Below are 24,858 nucleotides of genomic sequence, written 5' to 3'. Positions count from 1 at the left end.
CTATACATGGCTAGACAAAGTACAGCACAAATGTTCATTCGATATGGTTTTATACATCTTGTGTGTCTGTTTGCGCCTGAGACAAAGAGCTAACAGCTCCCGTGTTATCACCTCGGTTCATGAGACCAGAGGGTACGAGGGGGAGGGTTAGAACACCTCAGGGGAACCAGCTGGGCCCATCCACTAGATGAGCACTGTTAGGAGCTGTAACTAGACTACACACACACACACACACACACCCTCTACCTTCCGTGATCTCGCTGGTGCTGCTGCTGCTGCTACTACTGAGGACGACCATATATGGCCCTGGGATCCCCATGGAAAAAGAAGACCAGGATAGAGGAAGCTGGGGGGGGGGGGTATTTTAACTGTACGTTTCACTTGAGCCATTGCTCAGCAGCCAAGACAATAGAGGGGTTCGTCCTTTTCGTAACAGTAGCCAACAATGCAACGCCGCCGGCCATATTTGTGGGCAGTGTTTACAGAGACGTAAACAATCGCTAAATGTGTAATTTTTCCCAAGTAATCGCTGGACATTAACTTTTCGTTGCATTTTGTAAGACGGAGAAGTATTCCGAGTCGCTAGACAAGAAGGCTTTTACTCGTTACACGGAGGAAATGGCTGTGATGAGGGCGAAGACCCTTCACAGGAGCGACTCGGAGTGGAGTAATGATCACTTCATATTCCCTGATGCTTCCTACCCGGACTCGGTAAATTACCTCATCTTTCAACCCATTTTACTCTTTGAAGTACTTCAAGAATGATCGGCGCCTTGACGGCTACGATCGTTTTGTTTTGGATGGGTCCGTGATATTTGTGTTTATCTGCTTAAACTCCGCTCTGCTCACATAATCCAAACTACTTTTCGAACAGACACATCAATTTAACATGGAATGTGGGCTTCATTTATTACGACGTTACATCGATAACTAGCAAATTCTGCATGATATAACTCGCCCGAAGTTATCTGAGCAAACATGAAGCATCGGGTTAGCATTTTATACAGCCGAATGATTTTCGTTGCTCTCTGTATATTTTGTCTTTTATTAAGAGAGCTGTGTTTTTATCGGCCAGCTCTTATGGTGTTTCTGGAGAGTCATATGTAAAGGAATGTTCACTACCATGCTAAAGCCGAAGCATAATTAAAGGTTTCAGAAAACCAGTATGTTTCGTCATGGTCTGCCCGGGGTTGAGCTACAGGTCATAGCACGGCACATCCGATCAGTTGTTCTCATTCGCCACTCACTCTTCTGTTCTGCCGCTTCCCCCTTGCCAAGAAATAACCTTAGGAACGCAGGACCAAAACAGCTTTTTATTTTTCTCCCGCTGCGATTGTTACAGTTTATAATAGCACACGTAGTCGGCTTTATCACTGGATGAACGATCAACACGGAGTGTGTAAACACAGCCTACAAGTATGGCCGCCCGCAATGGATTGTGGGAAAACTAGAAAAGGACGAATCCCTCTAAAGCCCCACTTAAGGGCCAAATTAGTTGTCATGTGAGGGATCCAAAGGCAAGGGGTCCGATAGCAACTTTAAAAAAATGGCAGAATACAACCTCCGTTGGAATTTCCATACAATAGAACCCTTATGTGGCGGCGGCTGTTTGGAGGGTGGTGGACAGCTCAGTCAGCAGTCACTGACAGTCAGTCAACTAAAGAGTCCCTCCCCCAAAACACACACACTTCCCTCCCATTGCACTGGCACTATGCCATCAAAATGGAACTGTGTAGGTGCCAGGGTCTGCCCTGTAGGCATGCCAACCATTTGCAACTATTACCAGCAGATATATGGATCTTCAAAGAAACAACACATCCCGATGTGTGTCAAACTGCTTTTTAATCACCACATTGCATAAAAAGCAACATTAAAGGAAGGTATCAGAACTCTTGAAATGTATAAACACGTGTCCCTTTTAGACACGAGTCAGTAGCAAAAGAAGAGGGAATGGAAAAAGCAGTCACTAGTGTAGCCTAAAAGAGGAAATGAGAAAAATAAACAGCCACTTCCTGTTCCGCTCCGGCTTGAAATCTCCAACACCCTAATCCCTCCTACCATGACCACCTAAGAAAAAGAGAGACAAGCGCAGTACCCCCACCCCCTCCAAAAAGAAATACATTTTTATTGTCCTTTAAATGACCTCAATAAGACAAAAACGGAGATAGACTCATTTTAATCAAGGCTTACAATGTAAAAGCATTTTTAGTTCACTCTCTATCAATACTATTTAAAATGTAGCTAAACAATCATCAATTACAGTGGTGGTGATCATCAAAACGTACGCACCAGAGCATGATGTATGCAAAGTCAAGTCCAAACATCTTCAGGATTGTAATTTGCCTTTGTCTTAATGCTGCATAGTAATGACTTCTTTGTTCTCTATACAGCTGTCTGAGTGGTTGTGGACAATTCATTATTAATGTGGCAGCCTATTCACATTTCTGTTTGATTGGATTCAGTGACCGAATATTTGTGCTCTATAAAACATGGGGATGAAATTCTGTTTGGAGGTCAGGGGATTCTTGTCACTTTACAGGCTCTTATTTTGAAAACACTCTTGTTATTAAAAGACGGTTACATTTTTCACCTCAATTTGAGGAAAACAAATGTTGTTCAATTGGCTCCTTGGTTGTTTATTAGGATTATAACATTAAAAAGATTTTAGATGGTAGTCAGTAAAATACTCCTCATCTTCCTCCACACGTCCAGTTATATCATTTGCTTCATCCAGTGAGGGATGATTGAAAAACAGATATACGAGGTCACAAGTTAAATTGCTCGTCAAGGTCCAGACTCACTGACTCGCAAGAATAGGATTGCTTGCATTCATTACAGTGAACAGAAGCAATATTTAATTATATGGCCACTCATGGATCATGCCTTGTAAGAATGCCGGTCACGTTCAAAGGGCTTTTTTTTTTTACAACCAGGAACACAGTGTACATGATGGGCAAATTATTTTTCTCACCTTTATCCCTCATTTCTTTCACTGAAGATCCAGCCATTTTGAAGTAAAGGGAAAAAAAGGTAACATCACCCTTCAAAAGACAACAAATGGACACCCACCCTCTGTCTTAATTGTACTCACTGCTCTCCAAGACAATAAGGAATTTCAGTCTTTGAGTCCAGGTGTTTGCAGTTAAAAAAAACAGCTCATAAAACAAACACACAATGAGGCATGTGACGGCTGCCAAGAAAAAAAAAACAGCAGGACCGCTTCAAGAAGACCTATCTTAAGTAGAAGACAGACAATGTGCCACAGGGTGGGAAAAACAAGGTGAAGTCATTCTGCAAACATTTCACAGCAGCTCACTGGTATGCATGGTTTGGAGATATAAGGGCAGATACGAACGGGACCGGCGGACATTAATCTGTTCAGACACCGCGCACGTTCTGCTCAAAGTGTTCCACAATGCAGCATTAAGAACAGGTGACAAATACCCATCAAAGTAGAAAACTTTAATATCGTCCAAACACATTCATCATACAGGGGATAATGGTGGCCCTGGGTTCCAAAACTCAAGCAATAACTACACCAAACTGAAAAGTTAAATGGGACAAAGATCTACCTCTCAGCCATATAAAATATGTTTTTAAGCAAGATCATGTCTGTAGCCTTGCAACTAAGGCAGCAGGTTGACTGAGGAATTCTCCTTACGACCCCTGGTGAACCAGTTCCAACCTGCAGCAACGCTGATCCTAAATATTTCAGAGAACCATTGCTGTTCCAGATCCACCAATGGGTATGCCTCTAGCGTTTTTCCAGCTATGGCATTATCAACAACAGCGTCATAAATAGATTTGAGATGCACAGGATCCAGCCAGACCGGTACCAACAGTGTTGGGCAGGTTTTTCATTTTAAAAGGAAGCCCAACGTCAGAGTTGCAGTGTGAAACTCAATAAAAGCTGTCCCCTACCTGACATATACAGGTATCCATGTACCTGTAAACATGTGATGTAACCCATTTACATGTTCAGTTGCACCATATTGCTTCAGAAGTCATAACCATGCTTTTTAAACGGCGTGCATGCATACCTTTCTAACGTAGAGGGGAAGGAAACAACACTGACGTGTCGCAATCAGCAGATGACCTGGCATGCTGCAAAGTATTGGCGCGCTAGCAGCACATTTCCTGCTGTTGATTACGGGGCTGGTCGGAAGTCTGAACGAATCAGTGATCACAGCCAGCTTGAAAGCAAGAGACCTTCAAATTACACAGGTAAAATATACATGTTCGGGGGCTCCATTTCCAAAACAGACACCCAGTCATCATTACAATAGCGCAACAGCGATCCACTGCAATTTAATGCAGTACTACTAGCACATCTACAGTGTAACTACAACTACTTCAAAGCACCCCAAGCAGCAAATAGGTAAAGAGACACAAGACACATTGATTCCTACCAGTGTTCACACTGAAGACAATCCATATGCCTATTGTTTTTAAACTGAAAAACGGGGTAGTACCGTCAGAAAATGAAAAATCTAAAGGCAATGCCTACATTCACTATTGTTTTTGATATTGCTCCTGCAGAGTTTTCTTTCTTGCATTAATAATGTACTTCTGCAAGTTATGTTTTGTTTCTTGTCAATAAGGTTGTGATCAAATAAATAATATCCCAAATGTGTCCTTGACACAGCAAAACTGATCATGAAAATTATGGCTAAAGGCAAATAACATTTGATGCACTGAACACAACAAAATTGCACGAGTTCATATTGACTGGAGCTTTTTTTTTTTTACAAAGACGTATCATTGGCGACATTACGCAAACATAACTCATATGTTACAAAGTATATCGGCCCCAATATTATCTTAAGTAAAATACGAAGCCATAATGACTAGTTAAATTCAAGGAGCAGTTGCAATTTCAAGCTAGACAATGTTCTAACAAAGACTACACGCATGAGCTAGGAGCTGCCACTGTACAGAAACCTGAAAGGTTTGGGCCGCCTTTTCCAATGAAAAGTGATGTGAAAGCAGACAAAATGAACAGATATTCAACGTCCGAAGACTGCATGAGCTTTACATGACCGGTACATACGGCTTTGCCTTAAATAATGGAGCCCTCGTTTTCAACTAATCTGAATTGAGGATCTAGACCTGCAGTGTAAAGACAGCGTAGGAGATGAGATTGCTGCACGAATCAAAGAAAAGACGGGCATGCTGGGTCGACACAACAAAGCACTCCGTCCCACACTACACATGATCAGCTCATGCTGCCAACATAGCGTAGGAACACGTCATTTGTGGAATGCACTTTTTTTTAGTAACATTCAAACATTCGGTAAAATGTCACATTCTAGCCTGCATTTCAAGATCAATTCAAGTGATGTCGAAACCAGCTGGACCTTAATAAACCGTAAATTATAGGAGGATTAAACACTTATTCTTCAATCCAAAAAGCGCCCTGCCCCCCCCCCAAAAAAAAAAGAACTAATGTCTATTCTACAACTTGTGAAAGCCAGAAAATAAAGATTTCTTTACCTAAATGTACAAACTATTAAGACCATCATGTTAAGAATTATTGTCTTGCCAACTGAGCTCATTTTCCTAAAGGTTTTGGGCCACCTGCTGAACACCCATACAAATATCATCCATCCATCTTCAACCGCTTACCCGGTCGGGTCACGGGGGCAGCAGCCTGAACAGGGTATCCCAGACTTCCCTCTCCCCGGCCGCTTCCTCCAGCTCCTCTGGGGTCATCGCTCCTCTCAACGCGGAGGAGCAGCGGCTCTACTCAGAGCTCCTCCCGTATGACCGAGCTTCTCATCCTGTCTCTAAGGGAGAGCCCAGCCACCCTACGGAGGAAGCTCATTTTGGCCGCTTGTACCCGCGATCTTGTTCTTTCGGTCACGACCCCAAGCTTGTGACCACAGGTGAGGGTAGGAACAAAGATAGACCTGTAAATCGAGAGCTTTGCCTTTCGGCCCAGCTCCCTCTTCACCATGACAGACCTGTGCAGAATCTGCATTACACCAGACACTGCACCGATCCACCCGTCGATCTCCCGCTCCATCCTCCCCTCACTCGTGAAACCAAGACCAAAGATACAAATATAAACTACCAACAACAAAAAACAGCAATGTCCACTATCTCACTTTAAAAATCTATAATCCGAGACATGATATTGTCACAAGATGTGGGAGGCATTATGCACGTGGGTTATCAAGATAGGGGTCTGGTGCCTTTTTTTTTGTGGGTCTCAAATCGACAACGTCCTTGTCTATTGTGCAAGCCGGGAAAACAGGTGAGCGCAACGGCGGGGGGGCTATGATCCAATGTGCCGTTTTGCCTGCCTGTGACAAGGGGCCTCTCCACACAAGCTGGCGAGTGAAAGCCAGAGCAATTACGTAATGTATAAATATGACTGGTGTCCGTTTGGATGAAAAGAGACAGCCACCTAACCATCCTGCACATTTTAAAATGTTGAGCTCTGCCAAACACTTTCTATGTTCTCTGTTATGCAACTTTCTCTCTGCACACTCAAACCCACCAACACAAGTGACTAGCAACCTGCCGTGCGTTGCTGTCATGGAGACAGTGCAAGATAATGCTCATAGCGAGGGAGTGCAATGCTAGCAGAGCGACAGTTTAAAGACATGTTGTGATACCCAACTCTGACAGGCGGTTCTTCTTTTCCTTACATTGCTGCAAGTCCTGCCACCTTATTCCTGGAGATCGGCACCTGCTGAGGATGCTAAAGGAGAAAGTTCAGGTGTCGGTCACTGTGCAGATTTTCTTTTGAGAGGCAACAACACTAATTGCCTTGAGCCAAGTGGAAATCAGTCCGCTGAGCCTTGGCATTGCATGAGGAGAAGCAGGTCATAGAGAATGACTGGAGAGGAGGGGCTTAGGTGACAGCTGAGGAATGTCTGCTCTGCTCTCTTTGCCATGGTTTCCATTGACTGTCATGTGAGGAATGTGTGGCCTGGGACGACAGGACTCGGAATGTTACCCTCTGATATGGGTTTAGCCACGATCTGGAATCTCCACTTATCTACTACACCCCTCATTTACTTGCATATATACTCCTTACCTTTCACCCCAATCCGTGCAGTCTCTTGTTTATGCGTGAATCAATGTCTAATTCAATTAGAAAAGCACTGGGAGAGCACAGATCTCCGCCAAGCAGCTCATTGCCCTCATAATTGGATTTACACCATCCACATGGTGATCCAGATCATCATCAAAAAGTTATAAATTGTTCTTGGTATCGGAGTAGTTTTTCTGTAATCCTGCTCGCAAAGACAGAAAAATGGCGTCAAAACATACCGTAACCTCCCTGGTGGAGGTAATCATGTCACATACCGAAACGATTGGAAGTGCTATACCACCTACCTAATTAATACTCAATTCTTTAAATGTTATATCTCATAAGAGCCACATGGACAAGAATGCTTGTGACGGTCACCATAATGAAAAGAAACAAGTGAAGAGAATATAGTCGCGGGTCCTTCTGCAACAACTCCTTTTTAAAGTGGCTGACAGTATTTGAATCACATGAAGACACAACCTCTAACCTAAATGTGAAACTGTGCCAGGGCTGCACTACAAAGCAGAGCTACAGACTCTGAGTCATACCCAAACTTAGTATCATCTTCTGAAACCCAGTTAGGAGAACTTGTGGCGGTGATATTTATAACCCTACATCGTTCACCAGTGTTGGGAGTGAGTGATATCGCTGCACCCAGTGAGGAGTGAGCCCTCATGTAACAACATGACACGCTTCACAACAGAGGCTGTGGTGAAACATTTAGCAGCCGTGCTGTTTAGTGGGGGGATGAAACGATCAAAGTTACCAGGGATGTACAAGCACATTGTTGCTAGGATATTAATTACTGCTTGCAACTGAAATAATATACATAAATACATTTGCACATTATACATACACACACCCACAACATGTATTAAGGTAAAATGACTTGCTTTAACAAAACGGTGTTCCACATAAAATGGTGACGTCTTGATTATGTTTTATTTTTTGAATAAGCATGGTTTTTGATTTTTGCAGAGCACAACAACTCCAGATTGTATAACATCAACTCACACATCATTTAATCTGGCAGTAATGTCTTATTATTAACAATGCATACAACATACTCCTAAACAGATTTCAACTAAGTCAACAGACATTCCATCTCTTCTTCACTTCATCCAAGGAAACAAACAAACAGCTTGACCTGTCTGCAGTTCTTGGATTAACATTTTAAACACAAATCCTCACAACTCTCAAGACCTCAACAACCCCAGATTCTTAGGCTGACCTACAACACATTCACATACAGCAACTTCTCATTTCCAGAGACAGTTAAGGCTACCATCAGACTGCAGATCATATTCTTTCATCAATCTAATTGATCAAATGCCAATTGCCCCCCCCCCCCCCCAAAAAAGCCAAAGGTTACACTCAATGCGTTTGCACAAGGTGCCATGCTAATTGCAGATATGCTGACTTTACTTTCAGACTCTGAGAACAAAGGATAGTTCAACATGGTTGATTTTAAGAAGAAAACAAGGGTGAAAAATATTCACAAAAAAGATCAATACCTTAAAAAAAAAAAGGCTAGCAATAGCCTATGTCTGAAAACTAACTTCAAAATGTTTAATAGGTGCAAAGTCTTGGACAGTGTTAAACGTGCTTATCAAAGCAATGCCATAATACTCCGGCTTTATAAGACTAGGCTTGTGTATAAATGGCATCAGTACAAATACCTGTCAGTATTGTACATTTAATGCAAGACTTCCGTCATTCATTTTCAGATCATTTAAAAAGGTTTATTTTCAAAAAGGCAAACCAAAAGACATTATCGATGCTGCTGTAGCTGCTGTTCAAGGTACTGTATAGCTAATATTTATGTGCAATTAATTTCATAAGCATGTTTAGCATCTCCAGAGGTCTGTTGGATTTGGAAAATGTGACTAATAGGTGCATCAACAGAACAAAACTATCAATACATAAGTATTAAATGTTGATATAATTTATTACAAGTGAATAATCATTTTATTACAAGTACAATAGCACAACACTAAATTATACTGTCTGATAAAATAATGAATTATTTTAACAGTAAATTGAAGATACGGAGCTACATTTGGAACGAAGCAGATATTTGACCAGAAGATTATCTAGATTTTCAAAATTAGCTCTAATTCACACAGTATTTCCATTTTTAAGAGCCTCTATTGTTATTGTGTTTTTGGACACATCTCTTGCCAGCCGGCTGCGCCTACTAGCTAATAGTCAAATCACTAGACTGATGTTTTTAAGGGCATCACGAATAAGTTATCTTCCGCGTAAAGCTCTAAAAAGTCTCAGACATAAGGTATCGTAAAGCATTACTATCTGGCTGCCATTTTCGTTATTTGCTTTTGAAAGTGAATATAAGCTACAGAACGCAGCAACAGTGGTTAGCAGGCAATAGTTAGCTTAGCACTTCAGACATTCCAGCAATGATAGAAACATAATCACTACATATAAAGTATCAGAGTCACCAAATTAAAAGCTTTCACGCGAAATACCAATCGCTGACGTAGATTATCGAATTGCCTAACAAATCGATTTACAATAGCTCAACCTCTAAAGCAGCTCACGGCCATTTAGCTTTTCCAGCTAATTTAGCATACATTCCGCTTAGCCACTACGGCACTGAATCGTCTTCCCGAGGTTCTCTACCATCTTACGTTTTAAATAACAAACCAAACACTGCTGTAAACAACATTTCTATTTCATAAAATCAGTTGCGGCCTCACATACAACATAACATTAGCCTTGCAACGCGAAGTATGTCTGGCTAGCGTTCCAGAGAGTAGCCGCAGTCGCAGGAGAGGGTTTTATCAACAAAACGACTTCCATCGCTAGCCGGGTTTTAGCTTTTGGTGCGGAAATGATTTGACCGTGTTGACTGTCTCCGTCATTGACAGCCTTTACGTTGTGCTTTCGGCATCACTCCATCCCGGTAAACAAAATAAGTTGCATTCAACAACCTCAAGGAGCCATAAAAAAAAACAACACTGCTCGGTGCTCGGTTTGAGTGTATAACCCGAGAGAAATGACTCAATGCTACAATGCTGCAGCACAGCAATTAGACTGCACCCAATGAGCATATCATGCTAGTTCACTGGTCAAAAAGGTGCTCCTGGAAATGACGATTTAAACTTTGTTATTCAACGCGGATAGCATTCTACAAGCTGTGCGCATACTTAATACTGTTTCTGTGCTCAGGATTCCGTAACCGGGCTCGGAGAGAACCCGGCGAGTTCATTTTTAACGTTGCCCTGCGTCGAAATGGACGGAGGTAAACAACGGGATGGGAATGGCTTCCATTTGACAGGTGTTCCAGGGTAAGCGGCCGCTAGCAGCGAGCCCATCGAGCCTGCGGACGCTGACACACAGCGGGTTAGCACGAACCTGGTGGAGAGCCGTGAGACCGTCCACATTGGCGTAGTTGATGTCAGCGTCCCGGTCAAGCATTCGGAGCACCTCCTCCGTATCGCCGCTTGAGCAGGCGGCCAGAAACACGGCGCCATCGTCGAACTTCACCTTCGTCTTCTTCTTCTTCAGAACAGGAGGCTCTAGGTCCGTTTCTGAGCCCAGCCATCGCTTTAACTGCTCATTCCTCTTCTGCTTGGCGTCCGCCATCTTCATCCCCCTCCTGTCTCGGGCTTCTTATCTGTCTCGGGGAGAGGATATACTTTATAGTGCCACTATCCCACAGCGCGCTGGGGCGTGGGAAGGGAGGGCTGGGGAGGAGGGGGGGGGGGGGGGGCCGCGAGGGTAAGCGAGAGGGCGGGGGAGAGAGAGAGCGTTAGAGAGAGAGAGCGTCTGGATTGTTTTCCATAACATCGCGAGATCTGGAGCTCGGGCGCTGCAGGATTACGTCATCGTCAGAAGATTATGAGGGGAGAGTGATCTGGGTAATCCCTGAAACACTCGCCAAGTAAGACGAGTACTCGGAAAATATTACATAATATTCAGAAAATTAGATAGAAGAGAGTAAGGGCTGTTACATACTTACATACAGCATTTCTGCTTCATATATTAATGTAAACAGAGGTGTTTATTTATTCATAGATTAATAGTAGACAATGTTTGCTTTAAATTCAGCAACCACAACATAGAACCACAAAAAAAAATCACCTAATCTGTGACTACAATTGGTCCAAATATAAAAGGGGCATTATCGCAAGAATAATGTAGGAATTTAACATTTATAAACATCTTTAACATAATAGACATCGCCAAAACGTCTAACCTTCACTGTTCCTCTTATTGTCTCATTTCTAATCCTGTCCAACCTGGTCACTCCCAAGGAGAACCTCAGCAACTTCATCTCCTCCACTTCTAGCTCCGCCTCCTGTCTTTTCCTCAGAGCCACTGTCTCTAAGCCGTCCATCATGGCTGGCCTCACCACTCTCTTGGAACACATCAAATAATACCGCTAATAATAATAATAACCCCGGTACCACAACGTACCTGGAATGATTTGATGAAGAACTCTTGGAGAGGGAGGAATCTTCTAGTGAATGTAAGCACCGGGGTGGTCCAGCGCAACCTGGAGTGAAAGCAAAGAGGTCGAGCATAAAGTGTTTTATTTCTTTTTGGGCTCCCACCATGTGTTATTGCTGGCAGACACCCATGGGCACTCATCTGGGGGGGGGGGGGGGGTGAGGAACGTCCTCTTCATAGGCAAGTTGTGGGTATGGTGCATGCTTTTCTTTCATTGTGCTGTCATGACGCATAACAGTGATGTTATTGTTGGGTTCAAAGACATTTCAAAAGTGATACTGCTTCTGCTTCTGCTCGATTAGATACCCCCCCATGTATTGAACCTGAAGCTGACATCCTGAATAACAAGCTGTTCAAGCAGAATCACCATCAAAAACATTTACACATTTAGGACCATTGTGTAATGTTATGCAACCCCCCCCCCCCCCCCCCTTTTTTTCTCTCTCTCTTTTCAGAACCATTCTTCATATAATCAACGCTGAATGTAGAAACATTTAAATAATTTATTCTCCGCAAATGATGCAGTAACCGAGAATCGGATTGTGGGCAAAACTGACTCTGAGGGTGAGAGAGAGAGAGAGAGAGAGAGAGAGAGAGAGTGCAAGCAGCTTCGTTGATACGATCCTCAATGTTGCATAAATGTCATGGGAAATGATAGCGCTCTACTGAGTCGCAATGTAGTGGAACACCGACAGCGTCAGTGACTGGAAGTTGTTGGCTGCAGGCTACATATGCTGATATCGGGGATGGTCGGAGGGAAAGTGAAAGCACGGTATTAGTGCAACAGACAAGTCTCACTGTATGCATGATCAGCATACTGCCCCCCCCCCCCCCCCCTGACTGCAAGTCACTGGTGCAGGTGACCCAGACAGGCAGCACTCACAGTGGGGTGACTGGTGAAGTGTGGACAACTCTGTCTCATCTGAGAAAAGACAGACACCCTGTTCCCATGTCATCTAATGGCTGTTGTTGGCGCCTGAGACGCAGCACACTCACCTCCTTTCCCAGTTCACAGGTCCAGACAGCAGCGCTATCGAGCATATAGAAATAGTCTCGCTTTGATGTTATCGAGCGATGCCTAAAAACTGATCTTTAGAATTACCCTGATAACGCTGGCTTCAGCCCTTCAGACCCTTTCAGTTAATCACTTTGTGGATGGAAAGGCCGGTCGCAGCTTGTCATATCAGGTGAGAGTCAGCAGCAACGGGAAAGCAAAACGATTCTCCCTAAGTGTTCGTGCATGGAGCAATAGTCACAAGGGACTTCATTAGCCACGCGTAGAACTTCAACCTTCCCCGTCTAACGTCATCAAGGGCTCCAACTGTCAAAGCGTTGAGGGGCAACGTGGAACGAGAACGCAGACTTGGTCCAAGGTTGATCTCGTGTCACGCGACGAAGACGAGCGGAAACCAGTCGGCAAAGAAGCAGAAGGAGAAAGAGAGAGAGAGTGCAGGCGGTTAAGAGAATGGCAGGTGGGGTAAAAGAAGGGGGCAGATTATTTCCGGCCAATCTCATCCAGGCACATAATAATAGCAACCTGACCTGAGCGGTGGTCACATGCTGTGGCCTTTCTCGTCAGCTGTGGCTACTACTTCACATGCTTGTGTGGCTTCCTCTGTGTGTGTTTGTGCGCTGTTTATCCACCTTGGGTCCTTTAATATATTACACAACGCCTGTTTATACCTGCTATTAACATCCGTCCTGGGTGATCTAATCGTAAGTGGACGACTCATTAGTTGCACGCATGCAGGCTGCCCCCCCCCCCCCCCCCACTGAGGACACATTAATGTCAAGTCACTCTGACCACATTATAATGGTTTGACCACAAGTATGAAAGTAAATGCATCCCTAGCCAATTACAAAACTTGCTGTAACGGTCGCGTTCCTCTCATGCCAAACTGAACTAACCTCATAATCGCTCAAATTTATATTACGTGTCTTGTCATTTTATGCCTCTACTCATAATGTTTGGTATTAAATACATCACGTTAAAGAAATTGTTCTCCCAGAAATAGCCTGTAATGCAGAAGTCAGACGATATTTCTCAGTCCGCAATAAAAGTATGAGCTGTATTCCCAGAAACAAATAAATTTGTTTCATTCCTTGTTGAAGAATACACCAGCTTGATCTGACCTTTGCAAGTTCACAGTTTAATTGCCGGTCCTAACATTGGGAGATATCTCAGCGACAGCAGTCCTGCACCAGAACTGGGGCGTTTGGGTATGACAGGCAAGATCGTCGGGGTTTGAGGAGCGCTCGAGAGGTCATCTACTCCCAGACAACAGCTGAGCTGTGACCCACGACAGAAATAGGGCAGTCGCTTTCACTTAGCGGGGACTGTACGGCCACAGCATCACTTAATTCTACTATTTCAATCCAAGGCCATTACACAGGCCCGATAACAATGGATGTTGGGTTGTGCTAACTCAGTTCAAACGTGTGGTGACGTTATTCCAGGTATGCGCAAATGAACAGTGGATTTAGTCTATGGTGCAGACGCGTTTAATTTTGGAATGTGTGTTCCTTTAAGCTCCGATGAGCAGCAGCAGACTGAAAAGACAAGGCTATTAGAATGGCCTTGTTTCCGAGAGAATAGCGGCTAATAATAGGCCAAAATCTGGAGCTGTGGCGAAGCCTGTAATGGGTTAGTGCTAAAAGCTGCAATGAATCATTCTGCCCAAGCAAGCACCGAAAAAAAGAGCATCGCTTTTTTGCTGTCAAACATAATGTATCATTCTCTAGCTGGTTACAGGTGAGCCTGCATTATGTCCTTATACTCATTCCCAATGTGTGCTTAGGACTTTACGAGGAAACTGGACTACAAATGACCAAACGGGAACTTTAGAAATGTAAGTTCATATTGTCTTCAAGCATGTCTGTCTTTTACGTCAACTGAAATAGAGACTCTTCCTGTCTTACAAGGGTACGTTGACATCACATCCTGAAATGACTGCTGTGAGAGTGTCACCCTGTGCCTGTGCATGAAGCGCTCTCACCTGACTGGTTCCGGGGCCTGTAAAGACCTTCAGGTTTCCAAAGCTCCCACGATAGCAGCGTAAGCATCCAACATTCCTCCAGTGCTCTGACATCCTCGCTCTTTTAAAGTGTGAGCATAACAAATAATTGTAAATGCCAGTATACTCAGAATGCGAGCGGCCAAGGCACTCTGGATTTGGAGAAGAAGAAAAAAGGAGTGAATACCACACAGTCATGCTTTCCACAATGAAGACGGTCCCCGCTAAATTATGTAGGACAGAATGGCAGGTGTCATTGTCCCTCCAACAAGTCAGTGCATTGATACTGAAGATGTTGCTTTAACGGTCCCATATTATGAAAAACTCACTTTTCCCAGGTTTCTACTACTATTTTGCTGTTTTTGGGTCATTGTCAACCCAAAAACAGCAAAATAAATGCATCTGTTTGCTATTTTGACCAAATACTGTCGCAGATGTTTCATATAAGTGTCTGGGAACTGTGTTAATGTGTGGAAAAAAGGGTATAATATGGGATCTACCAAGCTTCTAGCTCAAGTGGCACATTTAATGGCAACAATTAATTACATGGGATTATTTTTCCATTCATTTATGTTTTTTTTTTAGAGAGTGGTTACTATGATATCTATTTAATAGAAATATTGTACCACAACACAATAGTAGGGGGATGTCCATGAAATGATTTCCTCGATAGCGGAATAGATACTCCAAAATTCAAAATTCATCTATCTGCTTTTCCTGTTTCGGAGTTCTGGATTTAGCCATTGAAACGCCATGCCCTCATTATTTCCATTCACCTCGATGAAAAGAAGCATGATCGGAAAAACAGAGCCGTGTTCAGTATTTAAAGCCTCGGCACTATCAGGTTTAAAATGCCACTTACACACTATGAACTGAACTCAACCCTGTGGATGATCAGGGGGATGGGGGGCAGTTTGTGCATTCCCCGAGGTCAAGGGTCACAGAGCATTTCATTTGTCATGGGCAGAACATCAAGGCAACTTTGCTTCACATGGGGGCAGGTTCACGTTTCAATTAACAGGTGTCATATATATATCTCCTTTCGTAAGTGTGCTCATCTCCCACGACCTCGCTAATCCTAAAATCTGCCACCAGATACAATGGATGCAGTGTTTCCGATGTCTATCGTATTCGATTCGTTCCAGCGAGAGATTAAAGCTTTGATTTAGGGCCGTCAACAATGCCGATAGTTTCCTTGAAATCCAGAAAATCAAGTTAATCTGAGAAACACATTTTCACGCCAAAAGAAATTGTGTCAGGCATCCAAATGCAGCTTTTAACTCTAACCTATTACTGTACACAGAAATAACATTCAGTTCCATCCACACAGTTCACGGAGAAAGGCCTGAAGCAGCAGCTTAAAAATAGTGTTACTTGTGCTGCTCTCTGTTGCAGCCAAGCCACCCACATCATTATTAGCCTTTTTGCAGCCACGGTGCTATCAGTTCCACTTCTGCGGCTCACACTACAATAAAGCTTGCAGGCAAAAAGAGGAGGAAAACTGTCAGGTGTTTTACATTGCTTTTAATGTATAATTTTACTGTTTGAATTTTATTGATTTTATAACCGTGTTCACTTTTTTATTGTCTGTATTTTCTGTATTTCTTTGCTGTTTTTATATTATGTACACTGTAAAGCGTCTTTGAGTTCCCAGAAAAGCGCTATATAAATAAAATGCATTATTATTATTATTATGAAACTGGATTTAATGCATGACTTCCGGTAATGGGTCAAATCCATCTGTGTTTTTGCCTTCTGACACCTTGGCAACAATATTTTGATGGACCCGTACGAAAGGTAAACTGTAACTTCATCGTTCTAGAATAATTTGAGAATGCCTGGATAGATTTTGGGTGTAAGCAGTTCTGATGCCACCGTCCAATGTCTGAAGAGCAGGGAAATGTAAATGATGTCCATTTTGAATGCTGCGGAGGTCAGCTGCCTGTCCAGGAGAAGGAGAGACTAATTTTGCCTGCTGTTAGTGCTTCACGCGGGGGCGTTATCATCGAGGAATGGGCCCCCGGCAGCGAGGAGCGCCCCGTGGCGCAGCTGGCAAAGGGCTGACCGACGCTGCTCATCACATGAGGTGCCTGTCAACAGGCTCGGCCTGCTCCAACCTGGTGCCAAAGAGGAGAACGATAGAGGGCGAGTTTGAGTGATGTGGAGGCAAAGGAAAGCAAGGAGGTGTTTGCAGAGTCCCCAGCTACTAAACCCGTCAAGGGTGGCTTCCCCTTTCCTGTGACTGAGCTTCTGAACACAGACAAAACAGAAAACCTTTGTCACATGGGATCAGCGAATAGCAGCGCAATCCCGTTTTGTAGCCAGTGTGCTGGAAACACACTGAAATGTTGGGGATTCAAGGCTTTTCTCTGATCACGGCTCCAGCAGAGTGCTAAACTTTCTACTATCTGAATGAGCGTTCGTTAAACTCTGTCTGTATTTTATTTCTTCAGCTCATAAGGTCTCACTGTCTTCTCGCCACCAGCCTGGGTTGTATGTGCACACAGGGTTTCACAAGAACGAGACTCGGTGTTGCCATCATTCATCATGATGATTTTGTGTGTACAAAGGAGCTCAGCATTGCAAAAGTGTCACATGAAACATAAGGAAACAACTTGATATAGCTACTTCCCCAGAAAGTGCTTTCTCATCTGGAGAACAATTTATAGCAACAACCATCGACCAAGAAGAGAAAATGTGGAAAACTATCTGAGCCTGAATCCAGTACGAATCATCATTCTCTGATCATGTGAGTCCATTCAAGCATTAATCTGGTGATGAGAGGCTCAACTTTTATTTACCCTGTTTACACCTTCCAGTAAAACACTCTGCTGTCAACCCATAACTGCAATAAGAATGTTTGCGGTGGGGAAAGTTGAAAGAAGTTTGGAATATAGAAAAAAAGGCTTTATATTCACAGAACAGTAATAAAAAAATAAAAAATAAAAACTGTACCGGTAATTGTTAAAAGATAGAACATCAATGAACGAGAGGGATTGCAACTTTGACATACTAAGTATGTGTGGTAACGTCATAATTACAGTATGCAAATCTGTCACATCTAATTGTAAATGACTTTTAGAAATCAGTTGAATTGCACTTGAAGACCAGGGTGCAAGTTCCCCAACATAAAATCCAACCATAGCATTAAAGGGGACATATAATGAAAATAAAATCACTTTTCCCATGTTTCTACACTCATATTTTGGTGCTTTTGGGTCATTGCACAAAAAAAGACCCTGTGAACTTCAACCATTCAGTCAATCCTGTGTAGTTTACGTAGCTCTGTAATCAAGTATTGTAATCATGTCTGGCAGCAATCCTCCCCGTTGTGACGTCACAACGGGGGCACTTTTGCAAGACGTGCGTGCACTCTCCACGTGTCTGTGCGCCGCACGTCCACCTGTGGCTCGTGCATGAGTCAAAGAAGATAAAGTTTCTTTTTGATGGTAAAGTTCCATGAAAATTGGCAAAAATATTTTAGTGTGTGCTAAAAAAGTCACAGAATAATTAAAGCAAAACATGGAAATCAAGAAAGCAAAACCTTCCTCAAATTGTGAAAGCATTCCTCGATTTATATATTTATGTAAAGTGTGTTTCATAAAGAGGATTGAACTAAGGAATGTGTGAATTTCTGATTATGTGCGTTACTCATTATGTGAGGAATAAACAAAAACCCTGGAGATGTAAATCCGGCAAAATAAGTCCTCACAACGAAGAACAAGCAGTTTGACAGATGAATAAACACAAACAAGGTTGACACGAGAAGCGGGCAGGAAGTGCAACCAAAGATAAACAATCAGATTTATTTTCAAAGCCTGCCTGACATCATTATAACAACGTGCAGTGGCTCTAAAAATAGCAAAGATGTCAAAGCCCTGGTACATATATGTCCATGAAGTGTGTGGAGAACATTCCTCGGATAATAGCAGATGGCTCAGTGAGCCCTGTGAGGAAAGGGGTGAAGAGCGCTCCCACGCGCCCCTGATGCATCTCTCCACCGGACCTTGAAGTCCACCCGGAAAAAGTCACTGCAAAAGACTCCGAAATGATTGTTTGTGGGGGGTCAAAAGAGGTGCGGCGATGTGTTTTGGCCTTGTTGTGTACATGAAGTGGTTCTTGACCCATTGCAGCGGCTGTGATGGAAAAAATGAGCCTGCCTTCCTGAAACAGAAATGTCAGCAGCTGCATATGAAGGCATCCATTATATAACGTGTTTGGGAAATTGTGATCAGGCCAGAGCTGTACCAGGATGTAGCAGATCCAGCTGATGGATGCCAATGTGTCGAAATTAAAAAGTTCTCTCTCCCTCAAACAACATATTGCAAAAGGCCTCTTCCGCATCTGTTGCTATTGTCGACATTGCGCTTCCTTATTTCTGCTCTTACTTTGCAGCTAATGAAAGATTTGCAGAAACTCTGCAAAAAAAGTAGTGGAAGAGTTCAAAAAGCCGGAAAAATTCCCAATCCGTGAAGTCCTATCCTTGCTTTCAGTCCTTTCCATATTCTGATGGATGGAAGCCTTATTTCAGCTCAATGAAGTCACCAGTGTCGCGTGTTGCACCAATGCGTATGACGAGTTTGGACAAAACTTGGTTCCACTCCAAGCTGCTGGGCCGCTGTAGGAGGGACGAAGAAACTTTGGGGGACTTCATCTCTCCAGGCCTTTTAAGGAGCTCTCCAGTGGCGGGCTAAGAGTGCTGGCCCACTTTCTCATCAGAACTTCCCAGCCTTGTCTCCTCTCCCATGGGAACCTGGAACGCAGAATGACTGAGTACAGACTGAAAGACACACCAGGAAACACAACATGGATACAATATAGTCTAAAAACTCAAACTGAATGAATATATACACCAAGGCAGTCAAGCAAGGTAGATATAAATATATTATTTTAAGTACACAGGACATTAGAAGAACACACACAGGTTCTAACATGTATTTTTGTTCTCAAGGTCAGGATGAATCATCTTTGAACATTTTAATGTGTGCAGGCACAGGGAGAGAACTGAGGGGATGCTAGTGACTGGCTGCAATCATATTCATCATTGTATTCCCAGATGTTGTCAAGAGCTGGAGCGCCTCGTTCCACATCCCATCGGGGGGGGGGGGGGGGACAAGAAAAGAAATGAAAGACGGCTTTTGCCACAGTAGTGACCTTCTCTATCACTGGAGATGTCAGCCAGACCCCACATGGCCCCGTTTTCATCCATTGCCACTGCCTCATCAGTGGACCACAGCCAGAAGCAGCCCACACACACACACACACAAGAGAAAATGTAAGACTGAGAGAAATAATCAGGGGTAGCGCAAGAAGAGAAGAAACAAGAAGAGGAGGGTGATGGAGAAGACCGCGTGGGCGAGCTGAGTGAGAGAGTGTGATAGATCGAGGGGAAGTACCGGTGCATGTGACAGGGCAGACAAACGGTCGAATAAGAGGCTGTTAAGCTGGCAAATTTGGCCGCGCTCTGCTGCCAGATCCGTTACACGGACTCGACGCTTCAAGTGCAGCTTTGAGACCCTTAACCTGCTCTAGAAACAATAAGGCACAAAGAAATACACAAAGGAATCCTTTTGTTTTATTGAACCAAATCCAACAGTAGATTAAGAGTTGAAGAGTTACTCTTCTGAATTCTTGGTCGTTCTAAATAAAGTAAAGCTTTGTTCAAGCATCAGATATTTAAACTTTATTTTGCAAGATCTCATTTATTTAAATATAAAACCGATTTCATTTCATGAATTGATGTCACTTCTCACATTTAAGAAGATTTTGATTGTTCCGTGATATATGCCTATTTTTCTTAACGGCTCGTTTGCATGCTGTAATGTCAAAAAACAGACAAGTTTTGTGTATTTAATTGAATGAGTGGGACCCTTTTGCAGAGAAATGTTTCCCCCCATAATAAACAGATGAGCAACAGAAAAGCAGATAAGCACAGGTATTATTATTACTAATAACTCCAACAATGGCGCAGTTGCATTCTGGGAGTCGAGACAATATGTCTGCTGTACTCTTGAGCCCCTTCTGCATTATCCTGTGGCCCCGAGTCCAAGGCCACATGGAAGTTGACAGGCCATGGGACAGCTGCAAGGCCCGTCCCTATGTGGTGAATGCGTGCCGAAATAGCCAAATTAATGGAAGGGGCTCGGGTCCAAAACAGGGTTCAATACCCGGCTAAATTTTAGTGCTATGAGCTGTCATCCACTCAGGCAGACATCAATATTTACTGCTGCCATGGCGCAGGCAAGACAGGAGGGGGTGGCAGCAACATTTGGTACCTTTCACTTCGAGGGGTGACCTGATGGCAGCTTGAAGAACCCCCCCCCCCCCTTATGTGGCCCACTTCCTCTGGAAGCTTTTAATTTAGAAAGAAGCTGTAATGTGATACTGAGGGCCCGGGGGGAATGATTATCATTATGAGACAAATTAAGGTGTAATGCTGAAATGATTAATGCATCTTCATGAATTCATGATTCTTGAGTTTTCTTTCATCCTTTAAGAATGAAATCTTACCGGCCCGTATGTCGAATAGAATAAACAATTTCCTCATATTCCCAGCATTCAATTAAAAAAAAAAACTGAGTCTCAGATCGCCATTTAAGGATCCTCCCGAGAGCAATCAGCTCTCTGAACGTCAACCAGGACTAAACAGGACAACAACTCACTGTGCAATAAACAACAACAAAAAAAAGTGCAATAACAAAAGTGCAATAACTACTGTACTCTATTTCTATACGCAATCTCACTGCATGCACTGTGGATCACTTTAAATTTGTGTCGTTTTAGTCTGCTTTTGTTTTATTACTTGTGTTACTATTGGACTTTGTTGATGTATTACGCACCGGACGGAGCAGCTCCTCATTGTGTATCCACTATACAAGGACAATAAAGGCTTTATATTCTATTATATTCTATTCTAAGGATATAAAAGGTAAGACCTGTTCCCTTGAATCATATTTCTCTTAGCTTGCAAAAATTCAAGGGCCTCACAGCTGCTTCCCAGGGACGACACCTCCCTGCCTCATGAGCCTAAAAGAGTGTTCTCCCATTCCCATGGCGACCGCGCTTCTGTATACCACACAAAACCTTTTGCCCCCCTCTCAGCCCTCTCCGCCTACAGGGTTTAGCAGATCTTCTTCTTCTGCTCAGGGTAACTTCAATTACCGGCAGCACTTTTTCCAACCATCGCCAGGCCTATTATGGTCAGATGAGACTCTATGGCCGGCCAGGAACAGCATCTCCTCCCCTGTAAATCTGCGAGCGTCGTCTCATGCTCAGGGTGCTGTGACAAGACAAGGTCGAGGGGTCGAGCCTCCAGGTGATGTGTTTCCATAAGGCTGTGGAGAGGAGCTGCACATATATGGCGTGCTCTTTATTTATTGCAACCTCTTTTACTGGATGACTGCAGACTCGCCTTCTGTAAAGCTCTGCATCTGTTCTACAGCGCTGAAAGTATTCCCCCTTTCAAAACCGTTCTGATTTCAATTCGCTGCATCGTTAGAAGCATTGGCTTGCACGATGACGCCGTCAGAGTTCAGTTCTCAGAAAGCCGTGCTGAAAATACAATTCAGAGCAATCCTCTGAGAGGGTTTGCTCTTCAAATGGCCAAAGTGATCCGGACAATGTGAGACGAACACCAAAGGATCGTGCGACGCAGAGGTAATCAGGGACAATTCAGCAGCCTGAACATGTTTCCTACACAGTCAGTAACAGAGTGACCCCCCCCCCCCCATGACCCATAAAACAAACTCAGGTTTATCTGAAAGCGTGTCCGCCCACGATCCCCACACAGCGCTTCCTCCGTCTGCTTGACTCTGTTGTGGATATTGGCAACCTCGGCCTGTAAGCTGCAGCCCTCACATTTATCTCTTGGTTAATACACTCCTCAGGCTTGTCACGCACAAAGTGAAAGGGGAAAGAACAAAAAAGCGAGAGCTGCATTAAGACACCACGCTGGGCCCTGGACTAAGTTCTTAAATATTGTGACTCTTCAATGGAGTAGGCTTCATTTGTCACTGCAGGGAAAACGTCCAATCAGCTGCTGTCCATCTTCATTTATTCCATCTCAGTCCTTTTCTCGTTCTTCTCCTCCAAAGCTGCACTTAACATTTTTTTTCTTTTACATTGACGAGGGATAAACTGGTTAAGATGAAAAACAAAACGATGCCTGGCATCTATTAGCCCCACTGGTTTCCATCAACCTCACGCAAACGCTGCCAATTGCTGTGTCCTTGCTAAAAAGTTTAGATCATATAGATCTGGAAACACAAGACTAATTGGAAGACTTGAAAGTTATTTGCTAGTTGTTGTTGTTCATCTCCCTTACACATTTTAAGATATTTGTTTGATTTCTCCTCAAATATGATTATCTTGCTGCATGGACAGATTTGTATTTAGGGTCATAATGCCATATATTTGGATATTTTTTTCAAAACTTCAACTGCAACAGCCAGAATATTCACCAGTCAGAAACAAGGAACTAAATGTTGCGTTTGTGTCCGTTCGGTGTGTATAAGTTATCCAGCGGGTTGCAAAAAATGTTCATGATAATAACTTTATAAGGTGATGATATCTCAAAGTTGTTTGACTGCGGGGCAACATGGTGACACGAAACACGTTCTCCCCGTGCCTGCATCTCGTTGGTGCTCAGGCATCCTCCTACAGTCCAAAAATATGCACAATTGCCTTGCGTGAACTGGAAACCTGTCCAGGTTGCACCTTGATTCTCGTCAAAGCTTACTGACTGGGATATTCCCCTTCCAAATGGCCCAAACCGGATTTAAAGTGCATTGGCAGAAAGCCTTATCTTTGTCAACCAGCATAAAACTTTAAATCTGTGCTCTCACACAAATGAAGCTCCAATCGGACTGCCGTGTTTGAATTCGGGAGTCCAGGATGCATCCAAGTCAAGATTGAAATGAGAGAAAAGAACAAAACAAAGATGACGAATGTAGTTCCCCAGCCAGCCCAGCCAGGAGTAGGTTTTCCCCTCTGACAATAAAAGAAACCAGGTGCCTCTTCAAGTCGAGGCCAACACTATAAACACCAGCCCTGCAGTAGTAAATGTCAGGCATAGGTAGGTACTGCACATCACACACATGACTCATGCTACTGTATACAGATTCACAAGATGCTATCTGTCTTCAGTCCTTCTCTGACCCAGGAATGGTTCATCTGCTTCCCTCCTTTAAGGGTAAGGAGCTGCTTTACCGCCAACACACAGTGTCGTCTATCAAGGTTCTAGAGAAGATGCCTGGTGCAACGTCTTCGCCCTCACGCCAGCCTTGCTCAGCCAATCCCCTGAAAGACTGTTTTAGTCAACTTCACATCCATGCTGAACCTCGAGATAACAGAGAGGGGACTGTTAACGCTAATTCCCCTCAACTGATGCTATGTTTGGTCACATCTAAAGCCAAACTTGTGACTAGCTCTTTTGATCGTTGGTGATTTGATGTTCCAAACACTTCCCATTTCCCTTTTTCCCACGTCTTGTCCAATTCCCATATTATCCCCCTTTGCCGCCCCCCCCTCACCCACCTCACGCCAGCCCCATCTCTGTGGTTTGGTTCACATCAAACTGGAAAATATACTCGAATGAATCCAAACTCGAATGAAACTGTGCATGTTTGGATGTAAACTGTCATCTTGCAATGTTTGGGAAATTAATTATCTGCGATGATCTCAGACATACAGAATGTGAGCGATGACACAATCTTACCTCCAGCTGTGATGGCAACGTTTCACTCAAAAACGCGTTGTTAACGCAGGGGGGCGCTGTTGTGTAGAAAATAAGATAAGTGATTTATTTCGATGCAAAATAACTACGTATATGTAATGATTTCTTAATATAGTTATATTATGAAAACACTCAAGGTGAAAAAAAGGAGTTGATGTGGAATAAATCATTTTTAAAAATGTTTTTGAAACTAAGCTTAGAAAAGAAATGCTGAGAAGTTTCAGTCATCAGACTGCATTTTTACTTCCCTAAAATGTTCTTGCTGGTTCCAGTTATTCATATAATCTCGGAATATCATGCCAAACAAAGTAATATTGCCCTTAAAAGCAATAATGATACTTCCAACCATATTTTTCTCCTTATACTTATTTGATGGCATTTCTGAACCGTCTCTTAGACTACCATATCTTTATTTTCCCAATACGGATTATCTTTTTTACATTTCGAAACTTTCCGTCGATGTACAATCATCCTAGACCGAGAAATTGACGCTGCATATTGGATATAATATACTTAGTCATAGAACGACAACAAATGTCGTAAACTCTGCTACAAAGTACGTCGAAACTGTCGTGAAACAGCCCCTGATGTTCCGC

General features: G+C 43.3%; 1 protein-coding gene across 1 annotated transcript in view; it reads right to left on the bottom strand.

Moving 5' to 3' along the window:
- ppp1r12a (protein phosphatase 1, regulatory subunit 12A) overlaps positions 1 to 10,654 on the bottom strand; it is a 35,990-nt gene extending 25,336 nt beyond the window's left edge. Inside the window, exon 1 of the mRNA XM_068755463.1 lies at positions 10,418 to 10,654. Within this exon, the coding sequence (XP_068611564.1) occupies positions 10,418 to 10,654 (237 nt within the window). The remainder of the gene's footprint in view (positions 1 to 10,417) is intronic.
- Positions 10,655 to 24,858: the final 14,204 nt, after the last annotated feature.

The sequence above is a fragment of the Brachionichthys hirsutus genome, chromosome 22 (genome assembly GCF_040956055.1).
Source record: "Brachionichthys hirsutus isolate HB-005 chromosome 22, CSIRO-AGI_Bhir_v1, whole genome shotgun sequence".
NCBI classification, from domain to species: domain Eukaryota; kingdom Metazoa; phylum Chordata; class Actinopteri; order Lophiiformes; family Brachionichthyidae; genus Brachionichthys; species Brachionichthys hirsutus.
This window is presented reverse-complemented; position numbering and strand designations above follow the sequence as displayed.